A 13,086-nucleotide genomic window follows, 5' to 3' on the forward strand; every position below is an offset into this window, starting at 1 on the left:
TGCAAGGGGGACTGGACTACTTCCGGATTGTGGAAGGAACCAGTATAATTGCTTTGTGTCGTTCTTCTTCTCTCTCTCTGTTTTATTCCGCTGCATTTAGATTCTGATCATCACTTCAGAAGCTGTCTCACTTAGCTTCTGATCAGTGTGTTCAGTTTTTAGGAGAAACGAAAAATTTTTCAAAACACAATTCAACCCCCCTTCTTGTGTTTTTCTCACCTTCAAATATTTCTTCCATCTTTATTTTGATATTCTTGAGTTTACAAAACTCACGGTAAAACACTTTATGCTCCAACTACATGCGCTAAACTTTGTGCTGATCAAAGTTTTGTAACAATTTTTCAAAAAGAAAAACAAAAAATTTTTGTAACACATACATTGATAAATATGTAAAAGAAAAAGCACATAAGTTAACTGTTAAATAATATCTTTTGAATCAAGGATAAGAAAAAAATAATATAAATTTTCAAGTTCGGAGGGCATTTTGCACATAAGCGCAAAACTTCAGGGGGGTATTTGCAAAACGTCATGTTGACTAATAGAAGAATTTGACAGAGGGGGTAAATTGATTAACGTTGTGCAATTTCAGGGGGTTAATTGAAATTTTGTTAACGTCAGGGGGGTAATTGACGAAACTTACAATTTCAGGGGGTAATTGCCTATTTAACTTGTGCCCTTATGACACATGTTAAGCAACCTAAATAGAGTAATTTTACATTGAAAAACACAATATAACAACTTTTAAGAAGTTGAATGCACGTCTTTTGATATGTGTATTTCTATAATGAGTATCTTAACATGTGCCTTGAGGGCACAAGTTAACATTAGCCTTTTAAATTTGCCCCCCCCCCCCCCCCCCCCCCCCCCCCCCCCCCCCCAAACAATTGTTTAATTCCTGGCTCCGCCTCTGTTTCAAAGCATTTACTTCAACCAGTTTCACCTCAAATCTCTAAACTAGTTTTGAAGACATTTTTATGACCATTGCATACACACTTTTTAAGATCACTACTCCCATATTATAAATTGTTATTGCCGTTTTACATAAATTAATAAATATAATTAATTTTGTATGAAAAAGATGAAATTATGAGTTATTTTATAAAATTATCCTTCATTAATAATATGAAAAAAATAAATTAAAAAATTGAAAGAAGAAATAACAATAAATAGTTATACATATAATATAAAAATAACATCAATGCTTCCTTGATATTTTAAATCAAATTATTATTTATAATAATTTTTTTTTATATCTAAAGTGACTTATAAACCGAGATGAAGTATATAACTTGTTCGGACTTTCACAATCGCATCGGTTAAACATTCATTTGTTGGTCATTTACCTTAATTAAAAAATCACCGTTAACATGTATACCTCGCAAAAGTTAAATTATTTGTTTCGGAAAAAATACAAGTGACTATTATTATACAATATTTTCTTTTTAATTTTATGACTTTTTTTTATAACATAACTTCAAGCAATGGAAAACTCATCTATAATTTCAAGCAGGCTCGTCTATAATATTGAACAATAAACGTAGCATTTATACACTGTGATAATTTTATTGTGTTTTGTTTGAAAGAAAGAATTTTATTGTTAGAAATAAATAAATATTTTCATCAAAAAAGAAATAAATAAAAATTTATCTCTCAAAAAAAATATTTATTTATTTCCAAATTACTCCGTTAAAAAAAAAAAAAAATCACTCCGTTTGAAAACATGGCGAAAACGAAGATACACAAGAATATAGAAAGCTTTCCAACCAGCTCATCGATCCGCATCATTGTTGAATTAAAACACGATCCTGACCGTCTATCACTTTATCCTTCTAACGGATAAAACAATTCCACGTCACCGATCCGCAACTAACCTCATTAGCCAATAGAACCGCAAAACCGTTTTATATATAAATCTCACCGCAACAATCAGATCTCATTCACATTCAGCTTTACTCTTGCAACATTCTCATTTTCGATTCCCAAATTCGAAACCCTAACTTCCTTCAAATTTCCGATTCAATGGCGCCAAAGGGAGAGAAGAAGCCAGCAGAGAAGAAACCCGCAGAGGAGAAGAAGTCCACCGTCGCCGAGAAAGCTCCGGCAGAGAAGAAGCCAAAGGCCGGAAAGAAGCTTCCCAAGGAAGGTGGTTCCGCTGCTGGAGACAAGAAGAAGAAGAGAAACAAGAAGAGTGTTGAAACCTACAAGATCTATATCTTCAAGGTTCTGAAACAAGTTCACCCAGACATTGGTATCTCAAGCAAAGCCATGGGAATCATGAACAGTTTCATCAACGACATCTTCGAGAAGCTCGCTCAAGAATCATCCAGACTTGCTCGTTACAACAAGAAGCCAACAATCACTTCAAGGGAAATTCAGACTGCTGTCAGACTTGTTCTTCCCGGAGAATTGGCTAAGCATGCTGTTTCTGAGGGTACCAAAGCTGTGACTAAGTTCACTAGTTCTTAGATTTGAGATAGTTTCGATGTTATTTCTTGTTTGCTGGATCTGGTTTTAGGTATCATTAGATATTTCGATTAGTAGCTTTATTTTCTCTTATTGAAGATGTAATTGAAGTAATGTGATCTGGTTGATTGTACTATAACGATGGAATTGATGATATGACTTCTAAAATGTTTTTAATTTGTTGTCAATTGATATTTGAGTAGCGGAAATTGGTACGAGTACTTTAGAATTTGGATATAATTGGATGACTTTATAAAAGAAAATTGGGAACGCTTACTTAACTTGCTAGGGAGATTGACGACGTTTGACATAAATTTGCAAAAAATGCGTTTGTTTAACCAGAGACAGTTAGAGCAAAAAAAAAACACTTTAAACAAATTTGAATTATGTTTTTCAAGAATTAAGACTTTGGGTTTCTTCAAAAAAGAAAAGTTGTTGGAAAATCAATACCTATATAGGTAATCCCTTCCATAACCCTGTGATAAACTGCGTGCCTTTCAAGGCAATATGTGAGACTTAGAAGTTGTGTCCCAAGCAATATGTTAGTAAGATTCACCAGGGGAAACTTGACAACGTTTAGTCCAAGTTTATCTTCTACTCATCCTCCATAATATATGGCTTAAGGGCACACATCTACTTCTACATTTAACAGGTAAATAGGTGGAAGCGGCCTGAGTTATCGCCAATGAAATCAGGGCGATTGTTGAATCTGATTCTAGAGAGAAGAGACCTTTGGCATTCCCTGGATTAATCATAGAATTGTACAAAACAACAAGGATGCTCATCCCTCCTCATGTGCATGAAACAATAACCGGAAACATAGATGAGGGATATGTTGCAAGGTATTGCACAGGGGAAAGTGGGAAACCAACTAGAAACCGACCTCACCCACAACCAATCCCATATGGACCAGGGAAATCATCTTTTGCTGCAACTAACGAGTTTGCTGATTGGGATCACGGATTCAAGGCCTCATTCACACATAGATGGAACACTACTGATGTCCAACAAAGGTCTTTTCCTTCTATACATGATTCAATGTGCAGGTTTCAGCTACAAATGTAGAATCCAAACTCCCGCGATTATCAGCTGATAGATACGACAACCTACTTGGCCCATGTTGCATGGCCTGAGGCCAGGCCTTTTACCAGGGTGTGTTGAATGTTTCATCTCCAGCTGAGGGCAGTGGTGCGAATGAACAGGGTGGTGATGGTGAGGAAGAAGGCTTTGAATCTTGATCATGATCAAAATCAGGCTCCGGTGTTTTTGTGGACGATGAAGAATTGGAGGAGGAAATCGAAGGATCCACTCGAGGAGGAGATCATATGAAGAATATGAGGACATGAGTTCTGATTGAGGACAATAGTGAAGGATGGAATGACTGAACTGAAAACTCACTATATACCAAGTGAAACTTTATTAGCCTTTAGTATTTGATTCCTTCAATTTGATTTGTTGCTCATTCTTACTCTCGATTTGAATAAATCCTTGTTATCTTGAATAATTTCAATGTTCTTATGTGTTAATTCCCTTTGAATTATGGTTATATAAATTTAAATTTGAACAAACATGGTTTGGGATGTCTAAACAAATTTTTTTTTTTTTTTTGGTACATATGTCTAAACAAATTTATTTTTGTGTAAATGGTAATACGTGTTTGTTTGAAATTTTTTAATTGATAAATGCATAAAGATAAAATGTCCGTGGTTTTTGATAAATCATCAATAAATGCATCAGATAAGTTGATGATTGCAAAGGCCAATGTACATTTCTATGGGCACATATCATACATATCTCGTGAGTCTTTGATAACCCCTTTAGACAACAAAATATAAAATTTGTAATGTTTTTTTATGGGTATTTAATAACCCCTATATTTGACTCATTAACTTGTGTCTTAAGGGTACAAGTTAACATTTCCCTTTTTTTATTGTCAAATTTTCCAGCCGAGCTAACTTGACCAATTTTAAAAAATGCCATTTTGATCAATTGCAAATTTTTATTCTTGTTGAAATTATAAAACCTTAAACCTTCACGTTGGTTTTATCCAATTAATTTTTTCAAATAAGGGTTTTAATGAGACAAGTGACTCTTTTTTTGTTTATATGAGAAGAAAAACTCTTCTATAGACACAATCATAAATGATAAATATTTAGACACATTCACATCAAATGTAAAAATTGAAAGAAATTAAACTTAAATGATGTTGATTGATGTGATTTAATTTTTCCCATTTGATATGAATGTGTCCAAATATTTATCTTTTATGATTATGTCCATATTAGAATTTTCCCTACATAAGAATTTGGCTTTGTTCCCTAGACTTTTCGAGTCAAGATAAATGGAGGATCTTAACCCAATTTTTTTTTTTTGAAAGATCTTAACCCAAACTTTTCTTTATCTTATCTTTTACTCTAATAATACATATTGATTAGGGTGCATCACATGACAGATTATGAGTACTAACACAATTGAGATGAGATGTCTACTATGTTATATGATGACCCTACACTCTAATTTTTTTTTAGAAAATTAAGTATTAAAAATAAATAAAGTCGAATTTGATGCAAATAAAAAAAAAATATAGAGTAGACTCTTGTAATTCACTAAAGTTGAAAAAGACATTACTTTGTAATAATATATAATTAAATAATAAATAGATAATATAGTTAGGTTCAAACCTAGTTCCTGTCAATCTGTCATTTTACAACAAAGAAATTATTATCTTTTTGTTTTGAAGGAACAACAAAGAAATTATTGATGGAAAGTAGGGATGGGAATAGGCTAGGCCGAGCTAGGCCTTGCAAAGCCTAGCTCGGCCTAGCCTAAGTCTGGTCTGCCATATTTTTTTAAAGCATAAGTCTGGCCTGCGGCCTATCATAGGTCTACTTTTTAGGTCTGACCTTCAGAAAGCCTGATACGGCCTACTAGCTTGTTTAAAAGCCGATATCGTATGAACATCTTTAAATAAACAATGTGATCTAAGTTTCAATGCACTAGCGAACTAATAGTTCAATTATATTAAACTCTCTTTTGATAACCAACACGAGGTTTTAGGGAATTCGACTATATATTGTATCATATTTCTATTCTATTTTATAATAGTACATTTATACATGCAAAAAATCAATGTATACTAATAAAGCTTAAATTATTGAAAAAGTTTACAAATTTATATTTTAATTCAAAGTACAAAATATAATATAATAATAAATAATATTATTCATATAACTTAAATAGGTCGGCCTAATAGGCTTAAGAGGCTTTTTGAGAGGCCTGTAGCCTGACCTTTTAAGCTAAATAGGCTTAAAAAAAAGCCTAGGCCTTCTCTATTTAAGAAAAAAGCCTGGCCTGGCCTGGCCTGTCGTAGGCTAGGCCATAGGCCCCTGTAGACCGGCCTGGCCTATTCCCATCCCTAATGGAAAGGAAAAATGAAAAATATCATTATCCATGCTACATACATGTAACCGACCATTTAATGTTAATTATTTTTTTTCAGGATGATATTTTTTTTAAGAGGTTCAGGATGATTCTATATCTATAGAATTGCATATCCATTTCCAACAAAAATACCTCGGTGGAAGACGAAACTTCCAACCAAAGAGATCTCTCTAGAATGAGTAATGTCATTGATATTTTTTTTTTCTTTATTTTTTATATGTTGCAAAATATAAAATTTAAAACTAATTATATATGTGATTTTAAAAATAATTATGATTAAATTTAAATGTTTATAGTAATATATCGGTTGTGAATAAGTGACAATGTAAAAAGTCAATATAAATTAAAAATTATTTTGTTATGTCAACGAATGTATGCTCAATTGACAAAAAGTTGATTCTTTCTCCATAAAAACGGGAGTTCAATTCTCGTTTTGTAAGATCATTTTTAGTGGATAATATGTTATGCTCCAAGAGTCCAACTTACATAAATTTTAGAGGGATGTTAGAAATATTCTCTTTTCAACATTCACTTTTTCATTAGATAAATTCAAGGAAATAACTCTCTTCCCATCTGTTTTTGCTCATTGCCGTCAAAATAGCCAAACGTGAGTTAACTCACGTAGATGTATTCTCAACGTAAGTTAACTCATGCATGTGTATTTCTCAGCGGGGATGGGCAAAACCAGATGAGAGAAGAGCAATTCTCTAAATTCAATATATATCACAATACTTTGAAGCTCATTTTCAAAATGTGTGATCCACCTTAATTTAAGTTAATAAGAGAGTGAATGTTAGAGCGAGTGTTACTGACACTACTCTAAATTTTAATGTAATCCAACAAAAAAAGGTTTATTTATTTGTTTTATCAATATTGTCAATCGATATCTGGTAACAGAGAAATTTATTTAAGGAGGCCGCGTACCGCAAGTATTGACCAATATAGTACAAACCTCCCACCAAAAAAAGTTGATGGAAACTCAAACTAGGCACCGTTTGGTTCTAATATCACCACCTTTACAAGGCCACATAACTCCTATGCTTCAACTAGCCACCATCCTTCATTCAAAAGGTTTCTCCATCACCATAGCACACACCCATTTCAATTCCCCTGATCCTTCTAATCATCCTAATTTCTATTTTTTACCTTTCTCCGATGGTTTATCTAATACCCAAATCACTTCCAAGAATTTTGTAGATATTGCTTCAACTCTAAATATAAAGTGCGTATCTTCACTTAAGGAGACATTAGTTCATTATATTACAAAATTAGCAAATGAAAATCATGGTGAAAAAATTGCTTGCATCATCTATGATGGATTTTTGTCCTTCATCGATTCTTTGGCCAAGGAACTAAAGCTACCAAGCATAGTCTTTCGAACCACTAGTGCTACTAATTTACTCACTTACCATGTGTGTCTTCAACTACAAAGCAAAGGTTACCTTCCATTGCAAGGTAATACCTTACTATGACTTTATAACTTTTTTGTTTTCACCAGTTACTTTTTTTGGATCAATGTTTTGACAAATTATAGTTGCTTAACGATGCTTTATATTTTCAATTCATTCATGGGAATCATAGCTAATTAAAGTTTCAAATAATTTTTTCATTTGTACACACCTATACATGGGAATTTTCTGCTGTTAAAAAAAAATGAGAATATTTCTTATGGAAATTTTCAATTAAAATTGTATATCTGTCATTTTAACACATTAGACAGTTGACCCTACATATTGATTTCAACAAGAATTAAATACCATATGTTTACACGACTCTATCATTTTCCTTAAGAGGGTCTTCACAAAACATGTGCGTGTAGTTAAATAAATTAGTTTTATTGGTTATTCTTTGCTGGAAATTTTGTCAGAATCTCTCTCAATCTCTATTGGACAGACCAATTCCACCTCCAATAATATATAGATAGATAGATAGAGATAGATACATCCTCCCGAAAGATTCCTCATGTTTAATGAGCTTGAAGTAGTCTTTTTCTGTTCACATTCACACTCAAGAAAATGATACCATAACCATAATTTTTTTAGCTTGTATGATTTATTTCATGTAAATATAAATATGTTGAGGTTAGAATTCGAACTCGGTTTTCCACTTATTCATGTTAAGAAATGAAAAACATAACTTCACACGAATCATAATAATTAATTAATTAATTGTTGAATTATTTATTTATTTTTACATGAATGACTATTTAACATGTTGCATGTATGACAGATTCAAAGTCAAGGGACTTGGTGCCAGAACAAGACTTGCTGCGATTCAAAGATCTACCCCTTTTTAATTTGACAAATCAACATGATTTTCTACAAAGCATAGCAAAAACACTTTCAATAACACCTTTGGGTGTTATATTCAACACTGTGGAAAGCTTAGAAGATTCATCACTAAACCAACTCCAAAAGCTATACAAAGTTAACCTCTTCCCCATAGGTCCTCTACACATGATTGCCAATGATGCTAACAATACTAGTAGCATTCTGCAAAAAAGTGATAATTGTATATCTTGGCTAAACAACAAAGCAAAAAATTCTGTGTTATATGTAAGTTTGGGAAGCATAGCTAGTTGGGAAGAGAAAGAGCTAACTGAAGTTGCTTGTGGCTTAGTCAACAGCAGACAAAATTTCCTTTGGGTTATTCGACCCGAGTCAATCAACGATGTTTCAGCGTGGTTAGAATCTTTGCCAGAAGATGTTAAAGTAGGTGTAGCTGAGAGAGGCTGTGTTGTGAAATGGGCACCTCAAAGTGAAGTTTTGGCACATGAAGCTGTTGGAGGGTTTTGGAGTCACTGTGGTTGGAATTCTACATTGGAGAGTTTGTGTGAGGGAGTGCCAATTATTTGTCAACCTTATTTTGGAGATCAGAGGGTAAATGCAAGGTTGTTGAGCCATGTTTGGAAGGTGGGTTTGGAATGGTGTAATGTAATAGAAAGGGATGAGATTGAAAGGGTGGTTAGAAGACTTATGGTGAATTCAGAAGGGGAGTTGATGAGACAAAGAGCAACAGAATTGAAGCATGAAATTGGGATAGCTGTGAAGGGTTCCTCATGTGATGCACTAAATGGGTTGGTAAAGTATATCTTATCACTGAATGTCTGATTTCACAACAAAAGTAAAGGGGGGAACACCTAAGTACCTTGTAAGGTTAATTGAATATGAGTTACTTTAATTAGTTTGTTTTGTGGTGATTAAAGTAATTAATGTTTCTTGATTTAATTTATATGTAACCTTAAACCTAAAGTAAAGTTAAAGACAAGAAGAACCTGAATTCGAATCTTGGTTGAAACAATAAAACTCTAAATTACCAGGTTCCTTCCTCTAAGAACCGGGGGTAAGACAAGAAACCTAAACGTAATCCAATACAAGAAGACCACACTTGATTAGATGAAAGAGCGTCATTAATCATAACATAACCTGTTACATTACCAAGTCAATTCCTTAGCAGTATTCTTCAAGTAGATCATGGTTGCATTTGCATGTTTCCCATACTGGGCTTCTCAGCAGCAAATTAAGGACTCCTTCAACTTTTCCTCCCTACCCTTGGTAAGAATGAGATCACCTTCCACCTTTGCAGTCGCCACCTTGGAGTTTGCCAGGGCGTTGGCATGCTCCACCTGACAGTCCTCCAACCTTTTCCTCAAAAAGCACCCAAATTAAAATTATGCTTGCTAATGGATTTTCAATTACTTGTAAATGGAAGGTTTTACTTATCATCACTCTTTAAGCCCTATCAATGTCCCTAAGGAGTATGAAGAAGGAGCATTGGAAGCTGGCCTGTAATCTCACTGATGAGAGTTTTGAGCTCAAAGCTCAGGCTGATCTACAGCTTTTTGATAAAGTCCTTTACAAATAGGTTCTCTTCAAGGACAGCAGTTGCGGGAAATAGAGGCGAGCGAGAAAAGCCATAAAGGTCCAACCATTTTTTAATCCCAAGGGAATATCATCAAAGATGCAGTCAAGTGATTCGTACTCCTATAGCATCTTAGTGAGAAGAGTAGCTAGAACATAGAGAATCAGCCGACCAAAGACTTGGTCGATGATTGTCTCTGAACTCTTTAAGATGCAACGATCCAAAGGGGACGAGTTTGAAGAGAACAAGTGGCATTTAACAATTACGATTTCAAGAAAATAGAAAAACCATTACTTGAACAACAAGCAAATGGCTCCGATGAGAAAACATGACTAAGGAGGCTAATGGTTGATACCATCTAATATAATTTGTTAGATGCATTAGCATTTTCCACAAGAAGCTGATGAAACATACAATATATGCATCTATAACATAACATTACATAGATTAAAAAAAAACATACACACATATATTATGATAGATCATATATATTGTGATATGAAATAGACACACTTAACATATAGAAGCATGGTAACACACTACAATAATACACTTAAATCCCACAAGAACATACACACGCACATATACATACTATGATTTGAAACAGACACAATTTAAGGAGACAAACTGAAGAGAAACACATTCAGTCGGTGCCTTCAATTTCAACAACCCTAATGTTCCTCCCATCAGAACCAGACAATTGTTGAATCTTAGGAACAGTGACAACAAGAACACCATTAACCATATTCGCTTTAAGCTCTTGAAGATTACCATCATCAGGAATCTTAAACCTACTCATGAAATTACCACTCTCAACACTAACCTGAAGCATTCTCTCATCTTGAAGCTCAACCAACACATCTTCGTTTGTGTAACCAGGAAGCACCACCTTCCACACGTGAGCTCTCGGTGTTGATCTCCAATCCATACGGGTGTTTAGGGATGATCCGAAGCCGAATTCAGGGAAGAAATTGGTGATGGGTGAAGGGAGTGGGAAGTGGAAATCCATGAAAGGATCCCATAGAGATAGGGGATTTGTATCCCATAGGTTTAGGGATGTGTTGGATCTGTTGTCTTGGCCTTCGTTGATGGGTATTATCGACATCTTTAGAAAGATTGATTCTGTAGCAAACTGATACGCAACTCACTTTGGAAGAAGACGGTTATGAATGTAAGAATCTCCTTACTTTGAACGTTCTAGAAACTTGGAGACTTCTATTTTTTTTTTTTTTTAACTTTTTATTTTATTTTTATCTTTATTAACAATTAACACAATTAATATCTCTAGTGGATTTCGGATTTATAATATGAAAAATCAAACATCCTCCGAAACTTGTTAACAAGTCTATTTTTTTTTTTTATTTTATAATTTGAATAGAGCGTGCGAGAAGGAAGATGGGTGTGAAAAGGAATTCCTCTATTTTTTTTTACAAGTGAATAGATAAATATCCGTTGAAATTGTAAATTTTTGCAATTACCCTTCGAAATTTGAGAAAATGCAAATACACCCCATGAAATTGTAAAGCCCCTGACAAGTTAGTACCTCTACCAATTTCCACCGTTAAAGTTGAGATTTTACGATTGAAAGATTTACTCATTTTTACGATTTTGAGGGGTTATTCGTCTATTTACTCGCTTTTTTCTCTATTGTTAATAGTAGAATTTTGCTCTCCGCCCTGCACTTTTCGCTCGCGCCCTGCAGCCATTCCGAAAATACTCTTGCGCTAGTTAACTAGCGCAAGTGTAAAAAAACGGGACTTAATTTTTACACATGTGTGACTTAAGTCACGCTGCGTGAGTTCACTCACGCAGAAATTAACACTTACGTGAGTTAACTCACGCAGGTATTGTTTTTCATATTCACAATGCTTTAGTCACAACTGTTTTCATTGCAATTGTATTACTAATAGTCATTCTGGCGTTCACAGTCTTCAAAGCCAAGCATCCCGTTACCACTGCGAATTCATTGAAGCTACGTGACTTTGATGTCAACTTGGATATATCAAAACTAAGGGTAGATTTGAATGTAACCCTAGATGTCGATGTTTCAGTCAAGAATCCTAATAAGGTGGGCTTCAAGTACTCAAACACCACTGCACACCTCAATTACAAAGGCCAGCTCATAGGTGAACTCCCTATCTCTGCTGGAGACATCTCTTCCGGTGAGACCAAGGGATTCGACCTCACCCTCACCATTATGGCTGACCGTTTGCTCTCCAATTCCCAGCTTTTCTCTGATATCACATCTGAAAACAGAATGACTAAAGCATTGTGAATATGAAAAACAATACCTGCGTGAGTTAACTCACGTAAGTGTTAATTTCTACGTGAGTTAACTCACGTAAGTGTTAATTTCTGCGTGAGTTAACTCACGCAGCGTGACTTAAGTCACGCATGTGTAAAAATTAAGTCCCATTTTTTTACACTTGCGCTAGTTAACTAGCGCATGGGTATTTTCGGAATGGCTGCAGGGCGCGAGCGAAAAGTGCAGGGCGGAGAGCAAAATTCTTAATAGTATGATGTATGAGATTTTTTTTTAGGTCCATAGTTCTTATGATTAATAAATTGAAAATTGCTTTTCTGACATAGAATACTTCCAATTGACACATGGAAATGACCATTTTACCCCCAGCGGCAGTTAACAGCCGCTGGTTAATGCGCCGGCAGTTAACAGCCGCTACGTGCGTTCTAGGATGCACCGTCCTTTTCACCATTCAACCTCTTTTTCTTCATTCATTCAACACATATTTTCCACATTTTTTCCACATTCAACCTATTTTCTTTCAACATTCAACCTATTTTTTCTACATTCAACCTCTTTTTCCATCATTCAACCTCTTTTTCCATCATTCATTCAACCTATTTTTTCTACATTTTTCCCATATAAAAACCCTCACATTTCCTCACATTCTCTCCTCCTTACTCTCATTTCCTCTTTACTTCTTTACTCTTTCTTCTACAAAATGTTTGTTTGTCATAGTCCAGTACTCAAAGAAACTCAACCAGAACTTGTTCATTGGTTATATATTCAAGTGAGGAACAACACGAATTGCAGCATGAACCTTCTTGTAAAGCTCCTCAAGGCCATCAGTCTCAATTCCTTTCTTAATGTACTCACTAAAGTGAGTCTGGTATTTCTCATGCTCATCCTCAGTCAATAAATTGAGTCTGGTATTTCTCAGGCTCATCCTCAGTCAATAAATGTACGACGAAGATGACTCCGCCTATTAAGGAATAAATGTACGACGAAGATGTTATTTTTAATGTTATTGGTACGACGAAGCAGATTTAGTTTTACCCCATTGTAAATGTATTATTATA

The 13,086-nt window shown here is 34.5% G+C and overlaps 4 protein-coding genes across 4 annotated transcripts; 3 read left to right on the top strand and 1 right to left on the bottom strand.

The window, feature by feature from the left end:
• The first annotated feature begins 1,935 nt into the window (after positions 1-1,935).
• LOC146930726 (putative histone H2B.1) lies at positions 1,936-2,640 on the top strand. Its single transcript, XM_085702206.1, has one exon. It carries the CDS (start codon positions 2,020-2,022, stop codon positions 2,464-2,466), a length of 447 nt encoding a protein of 148 aa, XP_085558332.1. The 5' UTR covers positions 1,936-2,019; the 3' UTR covers positions 2,467-2,640.
• Positions 2,641-6,842: 4,202 nt separating this feature from the next.
• Positions 6,843-9,135, top strand: LOC146930727 (UDP-glucose iridoid glucosyltransferase-like). Its single transcript, XM_085702201.1, has 2 exons — positions 6,843-7,359; positions 8,134-9,135. Exons 1-2 carry the CDS (start codon positions 6,876-6,878, stop codon positions 9,012-9,014), a joined length of 1,365 nt encoding a protein of 454 aa, XP_085558327.1. The 5' UTR covers positions 6,843-6,875; the 3' UTR covers positions 9,015-9,135.
• A 978-nt stretch (positions 9,136-10,113) lies between these two features.
• On the bottom strand, positions 10,114-11,036 carry LOC146930728 (17.5 kDa class I heat shock protein-like). The gene has a single exon (XM_085702202.1). The coding sequence runs from the start codon at positions 10,868-10,870 to the stop codon at positions 10,409-10,411; it is 462 nt and encodes a 153-aa protein (XP_085558328.1). The 5' UTR covers positions 10,871-11,036; the 3' UTR covers positions 10,114-10,408.
• A 124-nt stretch (positions 11,037-11,160) lies between these two features.
• LOC146930729 (uncharacterized) lies at positions 11,161-12,040 on the top strand. Its single transcript, XM_085707595.1, has 2 exons — positions 11,161-11,164; positions 11,610-12,040. Exons 1-2 carry the CDS (start codon positions 11,161-11,163, stop codon positions 12,038-12,040), a joined length of 435 nt encoding a protein of 144 aa, XP_085563721.1.
• The last annotated feature ends 1,046 nt before the right edge of the window (positions 12,041-13,086 follow it).

Source organism: Medicago sativa, chromosome 4 (assembly GCF_051527215.1).
Source record: "Medicago sativa cultivar Bolivia chromosome 4, Bolivia_mono, whole genome shotgun sequence".
Classification (NCBI taxonomy): Eukaryota; Viridiplantae; Streptophyta; class Magnoliopsida; order Fabales; family Fabaceae; genus Medicago; species Medicago sativa.

What these genes read in the sequence shown, in the direction of transcription:
- LOC146930727 (XM_085702201.1), top strand. Translation starts at nt 6,876, where the DNA reads ATGGAAACTCAAACTAGGCACCGTTTGGTTCTAATATCACCACCTTTA. An exon ending in AGGTTACCTTCCATTGCAAG is followed by an intron (nt 7,360 to 8,133) that starts GTAATACCTTAC and finishes CATGTATGACAG; the next exon opens with ATTCAAAGTCAAGGGACTTG.
- LOC146930726 (XM_085702206.1), top strand. Translation starts at nt 2,020, where the DNA reads ATGGCGCCAAAGGGAGAGAAGAAGCCAGCAGAGAAGAAACCCGCAGAG.
- LOC146930728 (XM_085702202.1), bottom strand. Translation starts at nt 10,870, where the DNA reads ATGTCGATAATACCCATCAACGAAGGCCAAGACAACAGATCCAACACA.